Source organism: Triplophysa rosa, linkage group LG1, assembly GCF_024868665.1.
Source record: "Triplophysa rosa linkage group LG1, Trosa_1v2, whole genome shotgun sequence".
Taxonomy (NCBI): Eukaryota; Metazoa; Chordata; class Actinopteri; order Cypriniformes; family Nemacheilidae; genus Triplophysa; species Triplophysa rosa.
The window spans coordinates 29639336-29663734 of record NC_079890.1 but is presented as its reverse complement, the minus strand read 5'-3'; the positions used below and the strand labels follow the sequence as shown (position 1 = coordinate 29663734).

At 37.8% G+C, this 24399-nt stretch overlaps 1 protein-coding gene across 1 annotated transcript in view; it reads right to left on the bottom strand.

Annotated features, from left to right (window-relative positions):
• The window catches only part of col4a6 (collagen, type IV, alpha 6), an 87407-nt gene that overhangs the window by 8207 nt on the left and 54801 nt on the right, over window positions 1–24399 (bottom strand). The window contains exons 5-27 of the mRNA XM_057338306.1: window positions 16459–16593; window positions 16308–16352; window positions 16113–16229; window positions 15724–15783; window positions 13833–13913; window positions 13661–13696; window positions 13329–13370; window positions 10889–10975; window positions 9000–9053; window positions 8837–8899; window positions 8670–8714; window positions 8543–8596; window positions 8399–8459; window positions 8132–8242; window positions 7899–8048; window positions 7438–7533; window positions 7165–7322; window positions 6736–6915; window positions 6337–6520; window positions 3609–3680; window positions 3389–3496; window positions 3079–3297; window positions 2814–2975 (exon numbers count right to left, since the gene is read on the bottom strand). Of these exons, the coding sequence (XP_057194289.1) occupies window positions 2814–2975; window positions 3079–3297; window positions 3389–3496; window positions 3609–3680; window positions 6337–6520; window positions 6736–6915; window positions 7165–7322; window positions 7438–7533; window positions 7899–8048; window positions 8132–8242; window positions 8399–8459; window positions 8543–8596; window positions 8670–8714; window positions 8837–8899; window positions 9000–9053; window positions 10889–10975; window positions 13329–13370; window positions 13661–13696; window positions 13833–13913; window positions 15724–15783; window positions 16113–16229; window positions 16308–16352; window positions 16459–16593 (2320 nt within the window). The remainder of the gene's footprint in view (window positions 1–2813; window positions 2976–3078; window positions 3298–3388; window positions 3497–3608; window positions 3681–6336; window positions 6521–6735; window positions 6916–7164; window positions 7323–7437; window positions 7534–7898; window positions 8049–8131; window positions 8243–8398; window positions 8460–8542; window positions 8597–8669; window positions 8715–8836; window positions 8900–8999; window positions 9054–10888; window positions 10976–13328; window positions 13371–13660; window positions 13697–13832; window positions 13914–15723; window positions 15784–16112; window positions 16230–16307; window positions 16353–16458; window positions 16594–24399) is intronic.

Sequence of the window (24399 nt, the reverse complement as noted above, 5' to 3'; positions counted from 1 at the left end):
TTCTTCTAAAGAGACCCAGCCGCTGATAGTATTTCTTTGTTACTGAAGGAAACTAAAGTATAGCTTGACTAAGTGATACAACTCTGCCATGTCCTCATTCAGTACTACGCAATGAACATGACCCTGATATAGGATAAACGTTTATTCTCGATATTTTATTTAAACTTTTTTCTCGAAATTTAACATTTTTTTTCTCGAAACACAACGACTTTATTCTCAAAATATAGTGAGTTTATTGTCGACATTTTATTTCGAGTTTTATTTCTCGAAATTTAATGAGTTTTTTCTCGAAACACAACAACTTTATTCTCAAAGTATAGTGAGTTTATTGTCGACATTTTATTTCGAGTTTTATTTCTCGAAATTTAACGAGTTTTTTCTCGAAACACAATGACTTTATTCTCAAAATTGATTGAGTTTATTCTCAACATTTTATTTTGACTTTTTTCCCCGAAAAACTGCTGGTTTAATTTCGCATTATAATGACTTTAATCTCAAAACGGTTTTATATTTTTTTATTGCTTGACCCTAATACTCTTCCGTAAATTCTAGACTGGATAACTACATTGTCAATATAAAAGTTTTCTAGTTTCTTAAGATCTTTTTCTGCAGGTTTTTTTGGTGTTAAAGGCACACAAGCGCATCAGGGTAGAGGTCTGCATTCCCGCGGCTCTCTCGGGACCCAATACGGATTCTTGCGGCGCGGGATTACATTTTTTTTTAAAAAGACAGTAGCGGTCGTAAACTCTGTTACTATGGATGGGAGCGGGTGTTTGGACAGGTGCCCACTCCTGACATCCTTCTAACTGACCACATGTAGAGCCTGATCTGAGGACTGTGTTATGCATGTGCTGCCCCAGACAGAGCGGGCAGGTCGCCGAGTGCACCTTAGAGAAGAAAGAGAGAGTGTTCGTGTTTTTTAGAGGGGAGACGGTCATCAGGACATTTCTTGCATGGATGTTAAATAGTTTGGTTAAAAAAACTGATTTCATTTTGCACTAGCGATAGCTATATATACAGTATATAGCTTATAAGCCAACGGGTTTCGTTTATTCATATTTTGCTTATAGTTTTAGTGAAACACGTTGTATTTAATGTATTTAATAAATTTTTCTCTGTGACATTTTGTCTAATGTATTGATATTAAAATGTAACAATGTTGTATATTGACAAGACGATAAAAAATAACTGATTACTGTTTTTGTATAGCGTATTTTATATTTGTTATGGGGAAATTTAAATGTGAGATCTTGAATGTGAGTTCTGGAAACGTGATCTAAATTTAGCGGGATCCGTTGGGTCTGGACGAAAATCATTCTAAGCAGATAGCGGGTGAACACAGAGTGAATTTTTAGCGGGAGCGGGTGGGTGCGGAATAAAATTTAGCGGGAGCGGGATGAAAAAATCAGTCCCGCGCGGACCTCTACATCAGGGTTTAAGCAGCATAACATACAGTAGTGACCAAAATGATGTCCATTATTAAAGACGTATTAAAAATGGTGTGCATGTTTCATATTTGTACTTAGAGATTAGCTTTGAGAAGATTTAAACAATTACACACAACACATGTGTATCACTTTTGGCCAATACTGTAGATTGTGAGACTACTGTAAACTGTTAGATAATGTTGCTCAAATTCAATGAATTTGAGGATTAGTAAAACACACAGGCTTCTGGCTATCTTTTATGTGTGAGCAGACAATGTGATGACAGCCTCATGGCACACAAATACAAAACAATGGAGGACTACAGTTTATACCACCTCTAATGATAAACAATACATTAGCTCAATTAATAGCCAATTCAACAAAGTACAACGTTCTGTTGAACTCTGCATCATTGATTCTTTGGGTTCAGTACATTTTTTAGTGCTTTCATTAAGACGAAGGACATAAACAAGTGGTAGCAAAGCGAGAACTTGGATTTTGTTAGAGAAACGCTATATACAGGGATTGGAGGAGGACAATGTTTCTCACCTTGGCAGCCTAATGAGGTGACCCAGCACCAAAATAGAGAAGAGTGATACCATAAATGGAATGAGAGGGAGGAAAGAAGGGTGATGGGGTAAAAAGAAGGACGGGAGGATAAACATAAACAAAAGAACAATGAAAACAGATGTTTTGTGAGGACGATCAGTAAACACAGGTTGACAAAGACTGAGGGGTAACTGATGAGAAGAGAAGAGGCAACAGTGAAATATATACCCATAAATAAGTTGGGAAAAAATAACATACAAATCTAATGAACATAATGCTCACATGAGGACTTACTGTAAACTAAGTTTTAACCAAACCACGACTACTCTACCTAGCTTCTTTATCTTAAAGGAATATTTCACCTTGATAATGAAAATTCTGTCATCATTTACTCACCTTGTTGTCATTTTAAACCTGTGTGATTTTCTTTCTTCTGCAAAACACGAAAGAAGATATTTAAAATAATGTCGGTAACCAAAAACCGTCAGTCCCCATTGACTTCTATTGTATGGACACGCAGTCAATGGGGACCAATGGTTTTCTATTACCAACATTTTTCAAAATATCTTCTTTTGTGTTTTGCAGAACGTTTGAAATTACAAGAGAGCGTGTAAATAATGACAGAATTTTTATTTTCAAGGTGAACGGTTGCTTTAAAGATTGCATAACATATGCATTATTGTAATAAAAGTTCTCAAAAACGTGCCAACACGATTGATGGCTTGACATAGATTTACTCAAGCATATGGATCTACATGATAACTCCTGATAAGCAAAAACTTATTTAGTGAAGTACCATAATTGGTGTTTTACAAGAATGAAACAGAATTTGTTTACCTGTATTTCCAGTAAACCCATTAGGTCCAGCCGGGCCCCTATGTCCAGCGATACCCCCCGGAAGATATTCGCCTGGTGGACCTGGCGGGCCTTGAGAGCCAGGTCTTCCATCCAAACCGTGTTCACCCTTTGCACCAGGAAATCCATTGCGGCCATCAGCACCTGAGAAGTAATCCGTTACTGTTAACTATGCTTGATACCCACCATGACTGATGATGCTTATAACACTGACATTAGTAGCCCTAAAACATCTGGTCAAACCTACCAGGCCTTCCATATGATCCAGGTATCCCAGGTTGACCCTTGTCTCCTTGCTCTCCTGGCCTTCCTGAAAGTCCTGGACCTCCAGGGGTCGCCCCAAGAACCTCACCAGGTTGTCCCTTTGCTCCGGGCACACCTGGAAAACCGTTTCTTCCTGTAGTTCCTTGTAAGCCAGCATTTGTTACTCCTGGTAGACCTGGATCTCCTCTGGGTCCAGGAAAACCTGTAAAATGTATATCAATTTAATTGCATGTGTTATCCATTCATAATCCAATTTTAATGCTTCACAAGGCCATTCGATTGTATAATCTTACCATGAGGACCAGGCAGACCTCCAGTGCCTGGGTCTCCTCTCTCACCCTTTGGCCCATCTAGTCCTGTCCGTCCTCTCCCTGCTGGGGGACCAAGCTGACCCTTTGGCCCTACAATGTACATAAATACACATTAGCAGTACACAAACAATTAAAGATGAAGAAAAACAAAACAATTCTGTAATTATTTAATTACTTTTTAACACTTTCAGTATTTCATTACCTGGCACTCCAGGACGTCCAAGAAATCCAGGATCTCCAGGTATTCCAGGAATCCTACAGGGCAGTTCTGTTCCTGTTAACATTTATATCATTTTCAGTGACATGCACATACCATTCCCCATCTTACAACTAACCTTGACAAACCCTTAAACACCTTTTCAGTCGTGATATCAGTGTATTTTCTATGTAATAGTACATTTACATTTAGCAGATGCTTTTATCCAAAGTAAGGCTCTATTTACAAGCCAAGTATTACATTTGAGTGTTTATTCTAAATGTTTGTTAAGAGTTTATTAGAGTGTCTGTCCGTTACTCTAAGATCGTTAAATATTGATTTAGTAAACAATAAAATGTAGGAACCAAATTCATTATATGCTGTGGTGAATCAATGTGTCGCTATATTTTTAAATCAGTCCCCCATTGACTTTCATGCTTTGTGTTTTACTCTTCTTACAAACTTGAGAGATTAGTTGAGATGTTCTGTGATAACTGCAGCATGTCACACATATTCACAGTCACAGTGTTGATAGACCCCCCAGTTTAGTAAGGCTATCTGCATGCACAAAGATTGTTAGATGACTGGCAAAACAGGGCTGTTCAATGGCAACTACTATTTTTTTCAGATTAGACTATAGAGAACTCTACAGTTAAAGGGATAGTTCACCCAAAATGAAAATGATCATTCTTCCACAGAATGCAAACATTTTGATATGATACATGAACAAGATATTTTGAAGAAAGTTGGTAACCGAACAGCGCCGACACCTATTGTGTGGACACAAAACCAATGCAAGTGAATGGGTGCTGGTTAACAACATTCTTCAAAATATCTTCTTTTGTGTTCTGCTGAAGAAAGTAAGTCACACAGGTTTGAAATGACAAGAGGGTGAGTAAATGACAGAATTTAAATTTTTGGGTGAACTATCACTTTAATATGTCCAAGCGGCCAATCACACAGAACGTGCTTTTTCTGTTTGAAAACGCGCCACACTCCACTGCCTTTTTTGTTGACTTTTTTGCTATGCAACCACCGAATCAGTTGCCCTGTCAGCCAAGGTAGCGCGAGCATTCTAGTTATTGTTAACGGTCATATTATCAGTAACTAAAACAGGTACAAGTAAAAGGCGCTTGCTCTGACTTTGCTAATCAGCCAGCACAAGTTTCTCTTCCATCATTGCGGTCTCAGGACGTTTAAAGCAACTGTAAAGTTCTGTCACCATAACGGAAGCCTTACCTCAACTTACTTTCGATTGGACATTGGGGAAAAGGCGCATGACGTCAACCGCTTTTCTGCTCAGAGGCGCGGCAGGCGGCAAAAACGCGAGGCGCCCGGTGTGCATAAGCAGCGCGCAAAATGCTCCCTTCCAACTAAACACAATTCAAAAGAGGCGCGTCTAACAGCAAAAAACGTGTTCTGTCTGATCGGCCCCTAATACAGTCAAGCTGCTGAAAATTTGATCCCAGATGATTTTTTATTGGCTGCAGCTCTGGGCTTTCTCACCTCCCTCTTCCAAAGAGGCATCATTAAGCCCCGCCTGCCCACAGCTGTCACCTAGTCAAACAACATGCAACAAGTGCAAGAGAGATCGCAAGAGAAGCTGTCAATCAATCAGATCATTCGGGAAGCATCATTATGAGATCAAACACTGAAGCATGAAAACGATTGCTCCTTTGGTACAGAATTTATAAAGCTCATTCCAATAATCCAGCACATTCAGTTAAAGCAGTGCAAACAACGAAATTCAAGAAACATGTGCACGACTGTGTCAAAGCCATTCCACTGCCGAGAGAGAGATGGAGAGCATGCAGAGCCTTCACCCGGATGTGTTATTTTGGTCAAGAGTTATAAGTCAACCGCTTCTGCTCAATTTCTCTCTGAATAGAATGACTTGTAAAAGAGGTCAAAAGTTTTGTTAGAACAGGCAAAATGATTCATTTTAATGTGCAGACCCATTCACGCTCACACACATTAAAGCTGAGGTATAGCAACATCTGAATTGCAGTGAAGGATGCGCTCGGAAAAAGCAAACCCAACCTGAATGAAAATAAATCATGGCAGGCACTGCTTTTTTATTACTTACATACAACCATCATTTTTACTTATGCTCAAACATTATTAATATATCAAAAGGTTTAAGAAAGAGTCTATACAGTATACCGTCATTCAAAATGAAAAGGTTTATTCACACAAACCACTCCCAAATACTGTATATGTACAAATCTAAATACATTACAAATATTTGATCGTTTTAATTTGAAAGCTCCTTAATCATGAGTATCTGCTTAATTACTTGGATACATTTTAGGTTTTGTAAGCAGGTTTTGTGTAAAAATACAGTCACGCAATAACTTGTATGTGAGCATATTGATTAATAATACTGAGGGTTTTCAACAACATAAACAAACGTTAACTTCCGGTAGACATCCGCAAAGAATCAATAACTGTAGTTTTAATGTCATTTAATACAATTAATAAACAATAAAATATAAATAAAAGTAATAGTCATATAAATTAAATATAAAATAAATTGTAACATTACAACCAAACACAGACCAGAAGTTAACTTTGGGCCAGGCGCATGAGTGCGATGAAACCGTCTATAACACACCAATGCTGAAAAATAGCATTTAATTCACTAATATTCACTAATATAATAAAAAGCTTTATCCTGTTTATTATTCTAAAGTAGTCCCAACTTTTTTCTTCTTTCCGATTACAAACTACTTACCTCGAAGCCCTGGAGATCCAGGTGGCCCAGGAAGACCATTGAATCCAGGGTGCCCTTGTGACCCTTTGAACCCAGCTGCACCAGGAAAACCAATGCCAGGCTCTCCAACTGAACCAGGACGTCCTTTGAATCCTGAGATACCAGGAAAACCTTTATCTCCAGTCACTCCAAAACCAGGATCCCCCTGTAGAAAATATATTTTTAGGTGTGTTCTAATGTGTATAATAAAAACAATCTATTGTTGGGAATGAATGACTTGTATCATACCTAAAGCAAATTTACTACAGATAATCTTTTTATCAGTAGTTAATGTTGTTGCACAGGTATTGTTGGCTGTAAAAGAAAACTCAACGTGAAGCTAACAGGAGCATTTGCTGTGCCATTAACCAGTCTACTTACAGGTAGGCCTGGTTGTCCAGGGAAACCAGAAGATCCAGTCCTTCCGGGGTTGCCAGTTGCTCCAGGTGCCCCAGCAAGACCCAACTGACCCCTATCACCTTTTGGTCCTTTACCTTGACGGAAGGAGGGTTCACCTTTCTGTCCTTTACGCCCGAAAAAGCCTTGACCACCCTCACGCCCCTAAAACAAAACCAGACTCAATTGCGATTTGTGGTGTTACCATTCAGGTAAAGCATCTGATTGCAGACTTCCAGGCTCCAGAAGCAACCTGGGATGTGCAATGGACCTGACTCATAGAGCTGAGAAAAACAATGACCTATGTCATGAACTTTACGTTTAGAGATGTTTACTGCACTACTGTGTTAATATTCCATGTTAAGGTCTTAAAGAGCTTCACAGTACTACTGCTATTCAAGCTAATGAGCTTACATTCGGGCCCTGCAACCCACGGAGTCCTTGGAAGCCTGGGTCACCAATTTCTCCCTTTACACCATTCAGTCCTAAGAAACCTGGGGGCCCCGGAGGCCCTAGAGGTCCTCGTTCACCAATCGTGCTACCACCGAAACAATCGCAGTCGCCATTTTCTCCTGTAATGACAGACAGATAAAAAAGAAAGTAGCTTTATTTCTTTCATTTCTTATCTTAAATGGAATTCTATGCCTTTATTGAACATCTATAACTGGGCTCAGTGGCGTTCCTTACCTTTAAAACCTTTAAAGCCGCTGTCTCCAGTTGGACCTTTAATACCTGGCAGACCTCTGGGTCCCGGTGACCCTATAGAGAGCTCACTTGCAGAAGCTGGAAAAGGTCAAAAGAGGAGCAACTATCAGCTCTATTTACAGTTTGAAACCACAACAAGAGTTTATATCTCCTACGACAAGGATCTTTAATTCTGCATAAGCAGATTTGTATAGTATGCTATCTGGGTTGGTGATCAAGAAGATCTGCTACTTTCCATAACCAACAGGATTTGTGTTTGAAGGAATGTTCTTTTAAACACAAGTTAAGATCTATCGATAACATCTGTGGCATGTTACTGATTACAAGAGAATAAGATTTTGTCTTGTCCCACACAAACAAACAAAAATGCGATGACAGAAATCCACGTATAAAGAAAATCCTTTCCTTTTGTTGGGGATTATCATGGTTTAAAAAAGGCTTACGTGCTTCACCAGGTGGTCCAGAGGGACCTGGGGGTCCAGGAAAGCCCACGCTTCCAGGAAAACCTTCAGGGCCATATATATCCCGGCCTGGGTTTCCCTTCTCTCCTTTAAATCCACGACTCCCAGGGGGCCCAGGACTGGCTGGGCGTCCTGAACATCCAATCAAAACCCAGTCATAGTGTTATAATAGACACTTAGAGATGAAAATAAGCACTAAATGAAATAAGTAGTACCTGTGTCAAACGAAGGAAATCCAGGAGGACCAGGTAGACCTGGAGACCCTGGAAAACCTTGATCTCCAATTAGCCCAGGATAACCAGGAAACCCAGGATCACCCCGTGGACCTGTGCACCAGTAAAAGAAATGATAAACTTGTGATTGTGTATCAGCATGTGTTTGAATGTACGTATTGCACATTCAAGTATTTGGAATTACTTAATGATTATGAAGGTATATAGTATAAAAAGCTACAATATTTGACAATAGGTTATTTCTGATACCTGGAGTTCCACCTGTTAGTCCAAAGGATGGTCCAGGTGGACCTTGTTCTCCTCTACCACCCTTAATCGTATATACATAGTTTGATTTATCCACAACATATGCACAACATATTTGTTTTTCTGTGTTTTTTTCTGCTTCCTTACTTTTGTGCCATAAAAGCCTGGCTGGCCCGAAAGTCCAGGACTCCCAGGAAAGCCCTACAGAGAAGATGTAACGTGACTGCTATGCAATAAAGATATAGAGATGGTATTTCTTCGTTTCATATCTTACTTTAGTGCCTGAAGGTCCAGGGGGTCCATTCAAACCCGGAAGACCCTGTCGTATGAAATATTTAATTTATAATTAGTCACCTTATAAACACACAATCAAATGTAAAAAAATACAATTACAAAGAATCTCCAACTCCATTGCTATTCATAAATGGAAACAGGACCTACCCTTAATCCTGGCAATCCTGGAATTCCCTTTTCACCAAACTCTCCTCTAGAACCAAATGGGCTCTACGTGTGGACAGCATGGGAAGAAAAGTGTACATGTTTCAGATTTTACTGTAACACAGCAAATATCAAGTATGGATAAAAACTGTCTTTGGTCACTTACTGGTGATCCTGGTTTCCCGGTGCGACCCGGTGCTCCGGCATAACCTTTATCACCCTGAGGAAGAGCAATATAAAAACGAATGAGAATCCACAAGGTCATAAAAAAGGTTTACTAGATTTGGTGATCAAGTTTGTAGATGTTCCTCCGTATCCAACTGGGTATTTTCTCAGTAAATACAAGTTAATATCTATCGATAGCATCTGTGGAATGTTACGGATTACAAAAGAACATGATTTCAACTTGTCCCAACAACGACAAACAAAACGTGGTGACAGAAATCCACGTATAATGGAAATATATAGGGTATTTTTCCGACAGACCGCCATAGAAAGCCTGTAAGTTGCTTCCAGTCATTTTTTACTGTTTACTGTTGTTTCTGTAGTGATGCCACAGTTTAAAGGGACAGCTCACCATCATTTATTTACTCTCATATTGTTCCAAACCTTTATGACTTATTTTTTCAGTGAAACAAAAAGGATGCTATGCAATGTATTAGTGACTGAGAGCCTCATTATGTATTCACTTACTATGCATAATAAGGCAACATTCTTTCAAATTGATTACATCAGAGCATGTTAGTCGTAACAGAACTGTTCTTCTGAGGTAAACTAACTCTTTTACTCGTCTTTAACCATGAACATTACACATGTAACTGTCTAGTTTTCCATATTCTAAAATGTCATTATTAGAATTGAACACATCTTCTGAATGAAAATGCATAAAATAGAAATTGCAACCTGATTAACCTGAAATGTCTAGGTTAAAGAAATGACACAATATTTGTGACATTATGCTGCAATTAATTGTACCACACAGAAATCTATCCATGGAATCTATCATTTCATTTATATAAACATTTTATGACCTCAACAAGCATCTGGACCCTTAAAATAAGTATGAATTTCCTTGAATTTGCATGAAAATACCAAACCAAGTGGAATCTGCAAACAAACGAGTCTAGACCTTTTCCTTAAAAATAACCTCAAGTTTCTTAGTCAGTTCTGCAGTTACTTGTAAATAAGAACTTAACTTTGCAATTATTAGTAACTCTTATCATTATTTATGGTGAGAAAATCACAACCAAATATAAAGATATTTTAGGACATCACCCCCAGCATTCACCACTGGGTGAAGCATAGGTCACATAAGACAAGGATGAGGTAAACATCACCCTTCTGGATAGCAGGTCTGAGTTATCTGTCATAGGAACAAAGCATCTGTAGATAGAAGGACAATTTCGACTGGATTGGTGGCAACCTACTGTAGGGCTAGATCCTCACAGCTGCCTTTCCACACAAACCTTTGTTCCTTTGTCTCCTTTGGGAAAGCCAACAAACTCCACCACTCCATTGACCAGTGGGCGGCCTGGGTCACCGGGCAGGCCCACAGCTCCCTGGATACGGTAACCAAGGAAGAGAGATTTTTTTATATGGGACACGATGAGGTGCGATGGGGAGGCTGTTTGAAGACGATAGCGGCGGAGCATGTTGAAGAGGTGGCATGTGGTAAGAGATTTGGGGGTTTTGTAGAGAGGACGTTAAGAAGACTGTGACCACTGACAGAGCAGTGGGGAGATCAGGGTGAGGAGGAGATGAACGGACACGGGTAGAATGAAGGAGCTTTGCTAATGAACCACATGACTTCTTTCTGTCTCTCCCCATACTACCACTTATAACAACCCACCTTTCTACACTGTCAGCCTCTGAGTATTCTATTAAGAAATCTATAAAAAGGTTAAAACACCTTTTTCCAAAAGATCCATAACATTGTCCTTGTAGTGATGATGTGGTTCAATGCGCTCTCATACTTCCTCCTTGCCCTGTCATCAAACCTCCTCACCCTGCCAGTACCCCTCCCTGGGTTGGCATCACCGCTCCCCAGTGTGTTACCTTCTCTCCTTTGTTGATACTGCTTATTGGTGGTGCGTTAAACTGAACGGCTGGGCTGCCCCTGTCTCCTGCTGGACCAACATCCCCCTGAGATCCACAACACAGACATTTGACACATTAGAGCCCAGGATTTTATCACACAGAAAGAGAGGGACAAAGTCAATGAAAGAATGTGAATATGGAAAAAGTATAGTAAAACCCAAAATATAAACATTAGAGTGACATTAAGGACAAAGAAAGTGAGAATAACAAAGGAGCACTGCAAAAAATCATTTTCATTATCCAAACATCCTTATAGCAACATGCATTTATGGGAGAAGAACAAGTGCGTAAGAAAATAAGACCTGTTGACAAATACATGTTGAATTAAGTTATTAAGTGTTTTTGTCTTGTTTTTATATATTTGCATTACTAACCTTTCTTATGAATTAAGAGATTCGGCAGCACGATTGGCATAAACGCGCGTCAAGCGTGTCAATCATCTGCGCAAGTTGATTTTTTTTTACTTGAGCGAGAAGTAAAAAAACACGGAAAGCTCATTGACACCAACTGTTTGACGGGTCCGGACACGTAAAGACACTCCCTGTCGTGTGATGTTTTTCACCTCACTCATCCGAAAATAACTTTTCTCGTGAGTAATAAAGAGCGTGGAACGCGATTCTTCGCGCTTGGTGTGAACGCAGCATTAGATATATGCTAAAAGTTGCAATTTGTAATGTTTTTTTCTTAAAAATATAAGTAAGTTATCTTCCCATATACTGTACATGGTTATTCAGCATAATAAAATATATTTAAAAAATACATTTATATAAATATGGGATTGAGCAAGTACATAAAAACAGCGCTCGATACTTGACGTTGAAGTGTTGGCTATGATTTGACAGGTAGTGTCATTTTATTTCAACCCAAGAGCAGAAAAGAATGTAAAGCAACTTGCAATTTTGTTTCACACAGACTGCAATATTGCATCTTTGAAACAAATTAACTTGATTAAAGATATATTCTTTGAAAACGTCCCCTCAGTGGTCTTTAATCTAGTGCAATTTTTACATTAAAAAATACCTCATATTAAGGATGTTTATTAATGAATATTTCTTGCAGTGAACAGAGGAAAGCAAGGTGAATGTTGATAAAGAGTGAAACAGAATGACACACGTTTCAGAGCTGCAGGACAACAGGGCTCTTTTTGTATTATTTACTGCTATACATTCATGTGTATTATTGCTGCAACTGATTTATTTCATTGGTCAGTTTTTGGCTATATATCTACTGTAGCTGGTGTTTGTTTTCTCAATTAGCCTTCTATGGGTTGAGTGTCCCATACAAAGGAAACAAAAGGCACACAAAGGATTGGATTTGATGTGGGACAGGTGATTCCACAGCCATCACAGATCACTCACAAACAGCAAACTGAATGGCAGCTCAGAGACGTAACTTGAAATATGAAATAACACTCTTACACTGAATTTACAACTTGTGACAAAATTCCAAGTACTGTACTGTATGAAGTCTATAAACTGCCATTCAAAAGTTGAGGAAAGCATTTCATATTGTGTAGTGTTACCATGCTTTTCAGCCAGCCCATAAATAATCTGCATTCACTTTTATTACATATTTGGTTAGTTTGATCAATTCATGTAAACATTTATTTCAAAATCAAAAGAGAAAATGCAAAAGTTCTATGCAGATTCTATGTGGGCCTGCTTATTAGTAAGATTTAATAGTGTTTCTCACACTGAAAGAACCAAAGGTATTCATTCAGTCATGTTGTAGATAAGGCCTTTATTACGATTGAGTGTTAAGTGTGTTGACATGAGCAGAAAAATGCTGTGGGTTATAACAAAACTTGAAAAAGACATGCAAGGAAGACACGGTTTGGAAGAGAAGAAGAAAATCTAGAGGGAGAGGAGACTGATATGTGGTAAATGAAAGAGTGAATATATTCAAAACTGTGTCAGTATAATGATAGAAAGCTTGTAGGTAGCTTGCCACTGACACCTCTAGCAAACTACAAAAATTTATTTACATATTATTTAATTCATATGTCATACTATTAACTCTATTTAGTGTCAGATTACTGTACATGCTGATGGTTAGCCAGAGTGATTTTAACAAAAGGTTATCGGAGAGTATCTGATAAGAAATTGTTTTCTGTGTTAGTCCAATTACGATGGCTTTAACCACCATATACACATGCAGTACACCTTCATCAGAGAGAATAGACAAAGAAACACTGTCACCAAGACTTTCAATCGAAAAGACATAAACACACACGCGCACACACATATACACAGGACCAGTCTAAAGCTCCAAAGTGTTTAAGGACCAGTACTAGACAAAATCACCTAAACCTAATGACTTTCTAATGGTGTAAACAACAAATGTGGACACTATGTGTGGAGGAACTGCAAAGGTGTTGGAAAGTAGATGAAATCCATACCTTTTCTCCAGGCTCTCCTTTGTATCCTTGGCCCGGGCTTCCCTGTATTACAAGCAGAGACCTTCAGCACAGATATATGCATCACTGATTCATTGGCTAACTTTCTTCTAGAATGATTCTCTTAAGAAAAATGTGTGCTGATACATATAGTTATGGTTATTTATAAGCACTTTAAAAGACTGATCTGTAACCACAGCACTCTTTATTTTTATCCCAAATCAAGTGTCTTGGTACATGTACATTTGAATACTGCCCCCTGTCTGACAGGAGGATAACATAACTTGTGTTTTTTTTAAACAGCTGAACAACATTTGTTAACCATCTAAACTTACTGGTGGACCAGGAAGACCAGGAGGACCAGGCAAACCCTGTAAAGACAGGAAAAGTTAGGTTACAGTTCTGATAAACAGACTGAATATATACAGTATATACTTTATATATTCAGTATATACTGTATACAGTATACAGTATATATTCCTGTAGACTGAGTAGACTGATACATACAGGAAACCCATCCGGACCTCTGGACCCTGTTAGACCTGGAAATCCTACTGGACCTGGAAGGCCTTTCACAGGTACTGGGGACTAAAAAGTGTACAATTGGTAGTTAGAAATTACTACACGTTTATTAGGTTTATTAAAAAATACACTCTGGTATGTTTTCCTACTGATGTTTCCTTTTCTTATTTATACCCTAAAGCAGAACTATGCATCATAGTGACCCAAAGCCAATGCACCAGCTGACCTAATAGCTAAACCAGAAGTAATGTATTTATTAATATTCAACTGTTTTGCAACAAACAAAATCCGAAGCATTCTTTGAGATGAAATTTAAAACAGAGATGGCTTCACAAATTGAATACTGACAGTGATAAACATGAAACTTGAAGCTCATTGGCTCATTATTATTGAAGACTATAATATATGAATACGCTGGTTTAATTCATATATAGTTCTATTGTATATTAAGCATTGTTACCAACAGGTACAATTCAGAGCATTTAGTTTTGACAATTATTTGATATCAATTGACCCTTTGGAGTTTGATTGACAGGCGACCGTACCAATCATAACGCCAATATTATGCGCCCCTGTTGCTATTCGCCACTTTGTCCGACAATCAAACCATAAAGTTTAACCGGCTGCGCATTATGCGGTTTTAAAGCGGATCTCATATTAATATTGAGTACCTATAGAGTAGTATTGCATACTTCGTATCTTCGAAGAGGCTTTAGTTTTATCACATTTATAAAAGACAGATACAGCTGTACGATTATTTCCGAAAACAGTCGACCTCCTGAACACGTGCGGGGGGGGGGGAATAAAGCACGAGCACACAATACAATGCAGACTTTCTTATTGCGTTTGGCTAAAGTCCATGTAATTTTTTTCCCAAAATGATTATTTCATGATAAATATTCTTTAGTGCAGTGGGAGCGCTTTGACTGATGTCGGACATAGCAAAAGGGGGCAGGCTTTGCGAAGGGTCAATTGTTTTGATCTTGTTTCATTTTTTTTTAGATCACAGATTTTCTAATTGTGGGTCTGTTGACACAAAAACACAATTTTGTCATCTTTTTTTACTATTTTTGCCATTGCAATTCAACGTTTGAATATTTCATTTATTCAATGACAAGGAAAAACGACTCTCTATTATTTATTTATTATTAAAAGTATTTATTACACATATTTCTTTTTTGATTACATTACAGTGGGTGTTGAGATTTTACCTGTCTAAGTGGCTCCTGGAATTGATGTCTGTTCTAGATTTGTATTGGATTATTGCCAGAGTTAGATTTATTGTCCTGGTTTGAGTTGGTGCTCAAATGCACATTTGCATGTCTCAACTTTTAATATTCATACTTACAGTGAATAAAAAACACTCCTTTATTGTTGTTCGATAAACAATATAGGCTACAAGTGACCTATTATCCATAGTTTTCATAACATAAATCTACAGGTCACATGTTAAATGCACACTAAGATGTGGATTTGTGGTGAAAAATTTCCCTCAAAATGCTTTGAAATAGTCTTGTCCCATTCATCAAACAGGATGCATGAATTATGCCTACACCAGTCTGTTTTGTGATAAAAGCAGAAATGTTTCTTATTTGTGGCATCATAAGAACATGGGCCCATACATGATCCACCTGAGAGGATTCCACATCCACAAGGACCATAAAAGATGCATGTGATTTTGAACATAGTTGAGGGATTTTCCAGACAGGTTTGCACTCCACACCCAGATTACAACTACAGACACATATTATTAACAGTGCTGGCAGAAAACAGCATGCGTGCCGCAGTATTAAAACTATCTGTACGTAGGTGTTTGTACGAGTGTGTAAAAACGTGTGTGTAAATCGTTGTGTTTGAAAAAACAATTGCTACTTACTGGTGAAGGAATGTTTACGTAATTTGGTTCTCCTTTTTGTCCTTTTACACCAGGCAATCCCTAAAATAAAAAAATACTTTCAAAATACTGTAAAGAATATAAATATGAACAATTCTTTTGCAATTATGCAAATGGTCCCAAGCAATTACTGTCAATCAATGAAGTTCTGGAGACCCACAGCACTGCACATTATTTCTCTCTTATCTGACATGCTCGGTTGGTTTCACAGATCTCTCTGCTCTGATGTAAAAAGCTGTGGGTCCCCAAGAGCAAAGTTGAGCACCACTGATTTAAATTATATTAAAATAATGCAATACAGTGTTGTTTGTTATTGTAGATCAGTGTTTCCATCATGGAGGTAATGCCTTTTAAAGCTTCTCAAAACTTACCGAAGGTCCAGATCTACCGGTAAATCCACTACGTCCTCCATCACCTGGGTCACCTTGTGTGCCATTACACCCCCCTAGTCCTGGAGGTCCGCTGGACCCCTGTTGACCAGGGTGTCCCTGCACAAGATCGTAAAACAGTTAACTACTAGCAGAGAAGGGTGAGACTATAGAAAAGCGTAACTTCTGAGTACTTACAGGAATGCCATCATTCCCACCGAACCCAGGAACACCCATTGGGCCCTGTCAAATAAATAAATAACATGTACTGTACAATATAACGATGTACTTTTAGAACCACTATGGTTATATAAACTTTATATACTGTATACTCTAATGTAAATCTGACCTTGTCCCCCTTTAGTCCAGAGGATCCTCTGCGTCCCACATGACCTGTTTCACCCTTTGGCCCAATAGGCCCCGGGCCTCCGACGAATCCCTCAGGACCCATGATCCCTGGTGGACCGAGTGACCCTGGCTTCCCCTAGATTGAGACATCTATGAATGTGGCGCTTAGGCATACATCCCGAATGTGATTTACTGTATTCCTCTATATAGACACACTTTACTCTCTTTAACACAATAGAGAACATGTACAGTGTAGATAAAATAATTATTTCACCCATAAACTTTTTAACAACTGGTATGTGTGAACTAAGATTTTAACAGTAATAAAAAATGTGCTGAAACATGTCCACTGTCCAGTCTGGAGCACGTACACAGCTGTAATGTCTGTCATAATAAAGCAGTCCCATTTCATGTAGTAGATGTGATCACATTTCTACACTGCTTTAACTTATCACTTATCATTCTTCCTTCTGACCAAATGGTGGCGACACTATCTAAAATTACATCAGGCTGACTGTCTCTTTACAGTTATCTCTCAATAGTGATACAGTAACCAGAGTAAAGTGTACATTCACAAAATCATATATAATAAAGCAGATGAGATAGTTGAAGACATCCTTATGAACCAAGTAAAATATGGATGAGTGCATCAGTGCATTTGCCTTAAACACAACACACATGCATGTAGAGGCTCTAAACGCCTCTAACCCTTAAATTAAAAACTAGTATTTACGTGTATTTTGAGTGGTGGTTCCAGCTTGAGACTGCAGACACACGTTAAAGACAAGACGCACAGACACACTTACTGCGACCTTATAATGCACAATTCTCAGACAAAACAAGGACTAACTTTGAAGATGATCATCACATCATGTGCATAAAGAACATAGCTATGTATGATGACCGATTAGATAACTGTAACTGAGCATGTTTCTTTACAGATGTCTTTAAATGCTACTTGAATGTAAAGGTAATTTCAACTTTTCCCTTGTGTTTAAAAACACACAGCATAGCAGGACACCGTTTTATGTACAATCGAGATCAATGCAGATATTTCTGTACTTTTGCATTTATACTTTCGACTTTTGCAGCTTACAACAGTGCACTCAAGGTATACATTTTTCCCTTGGAATTGAATTAAATGCTGATATGAAATGTAAAAATTGCCAGCATGAAAAGCAGGTTTTTAATTATTCCAAAATTACCAAGACTGTATAAAAACTAAACAGATGCCTATGATTTTTGGAAATGTATGCATCTTTTTTTGTTGCAGAAAGCAGCCTCAATCCCTTGTCAGTATAGGAATGCATCAATGTGCCATGGCAAATTGGTTTCCTCCAAGGTACAACTACCATAGACAAGTATAGAGTTTCTTTGCTTTTTTCTTAAGGCGTGAATATGTGAAGCATTTCTATGAATAATCAGGGGAAAGAGCACATGTGCCACGACATGCATTAAAATTATAACGCAGTGTATCTCACTTTGTTACATTGGCAACAATCTACCAACAATCTCCCTTCATATGTTTGGTATTTACAAATAACTGGACTCGATAGAGCAATAGATAGCGGTCGTACATTTTCACAGCAGTGGTAGAAATCCCCCAATTCGCTTTACTATGCGGTACTATTTGCAAAGTAATTTTAAAATGTGCAAGTACGGTTTCTGCTGTCAATCCCACAATCCTTTGACATTGCATGGCGCTAGGGTTCCACAGAGATTAAGATATTTAGAGAAATACTCCCAACACTATAGTTGAACAAAGTTAAAGATGTTGCATTATTATGATATTAATATACAGTATATACTGTACTGTATATACCTACCTACCTATTATAAGATATTAAGGGTGTAACAATATCTCGAAGTATCGCATATCGCAATACAAAAACATTGTACATGCATGTATCGTATTAAGATATGTATCGTAACGCAATGTCAATATATTTTTAAGTGAAATGTACATTTTTATGTTAAAATTCAGTTTTATTTTTCAGTGACAGATCCATTCAATTTTTATTAGCTTACAGTTGGATTACAAGATGGTTGAATTAAACCTTGAATGTCTTCCATTCTTTAACACAATAACAAATGTTACTAAAAATTGTTAATGTATTTGGAAAATCCTGTCACTTCAGTGTCATTTTCTTATTTTCAAATTTTCGCAAATATCACAATTGTAAACCCAGTATCGTGTATCGCATTGAACCGTGAGCTGAGCATATCGTTACACCCCTATAATATATATTAAAATAGTGTATGTTGTGGGATTGTATATGTACAGTATCTTACAGAAGTGACTTTTGATCTTTTCATGTGACAACACTGAAGAAATGAAACTTTGCTACAATGTAAAGTAGTGAGTGTACAGCTTGTATGACAGTGTAAACTTGCAGTCTCCTCAAAATAACTCAACACACAGCCGTTAATGTCTAAACTGCTGGCAACAAAAGTGAGTACACCCCTAAGTGAAAATGTCCAAATTGGGCCCAATTAGCCAATTTGTTAGTAATGTTTCTCTAACATGACATACTATCATAAATAAATAATAAACAAAATGTTATTTGAAACTAGCTTTTAAAGCAAGCGTGTTTTACAGCTATGGTCTAGTCTAGACGTGGGTTTATAGTATACACCATTGTAAAAGGTTTGGGAAACTGCTGTAATGTTTCTCTAACATGACATGCTATCATTAATAAATAATAAATTAAAATAATAAAAATCTCTCTCTTTTACAACCTCTCTTTTCCTAGCAAAACAAAATGTTATTTGAAACTAGCTTTTAAAGCAAGCGTGTCTTACAGTTCTTAAAAATGTAAATTATCTTTCAAGCTATTCCTCTCTGAAAGTGATGAATGATGAAGGAATGCATCACTCCTGCCACAATAGCCTTCAGCAACTTGACATTTAATCTGAGGCTAAAACAGACATGCCATTTTTGTGTTGATGTTTAATAGTGATTGGCATTGCGACACCATCGTGAATTACATAGGATCTACAGTTACATCAATATGATAAGTTTAGCTGCACAATAGAATACAGTAGGCTAGTTACTAAATGCTAACAAATCAAGAGAATACATCAAATAAGCATCTGAATTTCTTTTTCACATATCTGCGCCAGAATGAACATAAACATGGAAAAGTGACTTCCAGTCAAATTAACACACTAGACTGCTTCATTCATAGCACAAATCTGCCCCCTCACAATAGACACAATAGAATTCATTCTGCACTCCTAAGCCATCGGTCCTTCTCGCCTGGCCAGCAAACATGCACCTCACTTCCTGTTGGAACGGCTAACAGAATCCATGAGCCGACAGATTCCCTCGGCTCAGTCGTGTTGGCTCTGAGGATTTGGTAGGAGCCATTGTTCGCAGTCAGCGAGGCTCAGGCATGATTTTACCTGTCGCGCCATGTGTTCATTGGAAGCGGTGATGGAAGCACCACAAGGAAACACATCAGAAAGGGGCAGGGTGTGGACTGAGTGATTCAGCCTTGATAACCAAATTTCTCACCCTGCCTGTAAACCGAAAGCACCAGCGATGCCAGGCAGACAGCAGTGAACACACTGACTCAGCAGGCTTTCTTTCTTCCAAATCTTTACCCGGGAGGCTTACAAAAGTGATATACTGTATCAGTGAGTCATAGTGTGTGCGTAACCCTCTAGATTTTGTTATTCGTTTTAATATATCGTCGCTGTCCTTCTGAAACCTCATATGTCCTGCTGTATTTGCTGTTTTTCAGGAAATGGAAAACACACCTTACTTTTAAATAAGTGCATACTGTGTTGTCAAACCCGACAAGCACTTTTTAATACTTTTTGTTAGTTAGATACAGTATTTGCAAAACCCAGTGACAAACATAAAGGGTGACTACACTGTAAAATGATTTGTTGTTTCAACTAAAAAAAAAAGTTACTTGGCTGCCTTTTTCAACTTAAAAATATTAGTTAACAAGTTTGTGTCAAATTCATCCAATAACTAATATTTTTAAGTTAAATCACCTTCAAATTTAAAGGCAGCCAGGTAACTTAATTTTTTAAGTTGTAACAACAAATAACTTTTTACAGAGTAATAATAATGATTTACGGCAAGAAAATAAAAATCATGAAATATGAAGATACAAGGTTTCAGAAGGACAGCAGCGATTGCTAGTAATTTGAAGACTTTCTGGAATTATTTATCTATCTCCTTAGTTGCTTATTTTTATGTCATGTTATCAATAATGTAAATGTATGTTTTGTTTTAACAATATTGTTTGGCTTATATAGTTCATGCATTTCTATTTCTTTTCATTTATAAAGTGACAATGGAAGCTAGAATGTAAGTCACCTTTTCCCTTTAACTTTCCTGTTTTAGCTAATATATTGTTAGTCAAATCTGAACAAAATCTCTAAATAATCCACCCATCTGTTTTCCAACTCGCTTATCCTAGACATGGAAATTATATAATTATGAAGTATACAATTATTTTTAAATAAAATGATGATTATGATAATAAAGATTTTGCTAATGTACAGTATAAACAACAAGATTTCAGCTACCGATATTACCTTGTTTTACCTGTTTGGTGGTATAGGGTTGCTTAAAATGTACTGAGATGCATGAGGCCACATTCTTCATCTTGCACATATTCTTATTAGCTGAACATACATTTTGCACTAATGCTTACATATGATTATCAGCAGGGGACGCTGTTCATTCCAGAGAAAACTGAGGTTTAACAGAGTTCATGCAAAGAGTGTGGGTCAATAACAACCTTTTACAACTGCTACCTGTTAGACCAAGACCACAGGGTTAAAAAATGACAGTCAAATGTCATGCCAAAATGCACATACAAGGAATTTGTTTTGGTAGTCATCATATTAGGGTCTTAGGGTAACAGAAAAGACATGGCTACAAACACCAATAAACAGGAAATGTAGATCTTCAGACATAAGGTCTAAACATTTTGTTAACTAAACCGGCCAGAGTTAACGCTCAGACACACTGGGTCAGTATAAACAAATAAAGACTGTTTACATAGTATGGTAAAACCTCTTGATGTGAATCAACACATGACACCTGGCTGTTCACAGAGATGCAACAAGCTATGGCATCTGTCCCTCAAACACATCTACCTCCAGTCAAGCTGTTTAGTTCAATCTCGCATAACCTAAACACATGATTCTTGCTTGTTTGGATTGTGGCTGTGTGTCTCTAAGGGTAAAAGGTTGCACGGATGAAGCAGATAACGCAAATAAGGATGAAACAGCATGTCTGGGTCTGTCTTGATTTTTCCTCTTAGTTTTTTTTTTAATAGAATGTCTAAAGCCTGGCTCAGATTACAGGATTCTCGGCCAGAATTTACCCCGATTTCCCCTCCCGAGAATCTTTGAAAAAATCGGGTCCAGAACCTCGATCGGGTCCGAGTTTCGGCCCAGATTATCACGTAATGTGAGGCGTTCACAGATCGAATCTTACACCTCCCGATCTGCTCCGAGAGAAATCGGGGCCGCCCCGATCATATCACACATGTTTGATATTTAGGATTTTAAATCGGGGTGATGACGTTGGTACTTTCGCAACAGCCATTGAGAGGCACATCTGCAAGGTGACGGAGGTGACTGACAGACCTTTAAAAATGTCGACCGCGAAAGCTCCTGCAAGGGAATGTTGGACAGCGGAGATGGAGGAACAACATGATTGTCTATATAAACATACCACAACCGCACAGATAAGGAAAAGAGCTGGGGAGAAGTCGCGTCGGTTTTAAATGTACCGGGTAAGTTAACTGCTAACGTGCAGCTTGTAGTTTCGTTCAACAGATTGTTATTTGGCTATAGGCATACAGATAACATGCGTTTATGTGTTTGTTTTTACGCTGTGTCTTATAATCACATTGGCATTCATCTTTATTCTCGGCAGCAACTATTTTTTTTCTTCCGTTATTTATTAACATTAAACTTAAGCGGCTCGCCCAAAGCACAGTCATAACTTCAGCCCTAGCAAAAAGCATTATAGCACCCCCTGATCAAAATACGTTCCCGCGGCTTTGGACAGACAGACAGAGAATCATTCAGAGAGCGACAAAGACGTTACACAACCGTTGCCAGGTGAGATCACTTGAAATTAACTTTGCGATGTCCCTTTGTTTACTTCTGTTTCCCGGTGAGATGACGTAAGAAGCATCCTTTGATGTGCAATTATGAAATAAAAAAACTTCCAATCAAACTTTCTACATTTTTTATTTTTGCACTTGCTACTTTAGTCTTATTTATAAACACAACTTTACCCCCCAAAGTTTTCTTATCTGGACATTTCACATTCATAAATGCAAGTTTACAAAGGGCAAACCTATTTTTGTAGTGCTTGAAAAAGAGATTCAAATGTAGATGTGATGTCAACATCTAAAAATAGTAAACCCATTAAAACGGTTACTATTAGCTCCTTTTACAAAACTGCATATCCTATGGATATGTAAAATATGTGTAATTTAGTTGTACACTGATGAGTGTGATCTTGTTTAAGAATTTAAATAAAATAATCTGTCAAGATTCTTTTTATGTGTGTGCTGCAACCAGATTTTTAATCTTTTGGATTTTAAAACTCCTGTAGTCTGAGCCAGGTTTAAGATTTTAAATAAGAGAATCTGTCAAGATTCTCCTCATGTGTGTGCTGCAACCAGAATTTAAAATCTGTCAGGATTTTAAAACTCCTGTAGTCTGAGCCAGGTTTAAGGTGCATCAAATGAGGCACTTTTTGTTTACCTGGGAAAATATTTGTTAGTGAACCATGAGAAAGACTTGATTTAATTTAGCCTGAATCCTTGCAATCGACTTAGTTAATAGCTTGTAATATGTTCAGATTTATAATCTCTGAGTGAAATCAGATAAAGAGAAATAAAAACATCAGCTATAGGTTCTTACTCAGACATACAGTAGGTAAACTTACATAAGGAGACACGCTGTACATTTTCTATATGCCTCATATTTTAATTTGTGTACTATGCATGTATTTCATTTTTTATTTTACTCTTAGTGACTATTTATTGTTTACCGAGCAAGCTGTATAACATTATATGTATATAATATGCATCACTGTGGGTCCACATAAACTACAGCAGATAATCTTTCATTCCGTTTCCGGGTCAAGGCTGGAGTAGCTTTGCGTGTCTGATTCAGGGAGGCTAAAGTGGTCACACATGCTCATCACACATGAAAGGCAGTGTTGCTTTTCTTTGGCCGCCCTTCACCCAAACCATTATGTCAGCAAGCGGCTACCTCTGACCTGTCTGGAAGCGGATGTTAATGGTCCAAACGAGTCCAGTATGTGCGTCTGTTTTTTTTTTGGGTGGCTGACCAAAGGTGAGCATACTTTTAGGATGCTTCATCGTGGATGATGTTTATCTTTAGAGAGAACTCTGGGATTGTTTAAAACAGATGTTTGTAAAACATTGTAAAGATATTCATAGTGCCTTAAAACAGATTGTAATCTGTAGATTTCATTCAAATCTATATACGTATTTGACATAACACGTGTTATGTCCAGTGGCACCCCCAGAATTTTTTTTATGGGGTGGCACAAAGGGGCCAGTACAAATCTTAGGGTGTCACATTTAAAAAAATGTATTATGCCTGAATCTAATGGTTAAGAGTTTTGGCATTGCCATTAATACTACTGGGATCATATAAAGTTATTACTAGTCTTACGATTTCATTTCTAATTTAATTTACTAATATTTTCAGTGTTTGATCGATACATGCTAATTCGCTAACTGTTCTACATATATTTGACTATAAAAAATATGATAGTAATAGATGGCAAAAACTGCAAATCCAACAATTTAAAGATCAGCTGATGGAGTAATGTATTAACCAAACATGTATAGTGATTGATCAAAATGCGAGTATGAGCAGCAGAAAAATTCAAATCCAATGCCTTAGCGACTAGCTTAATCTC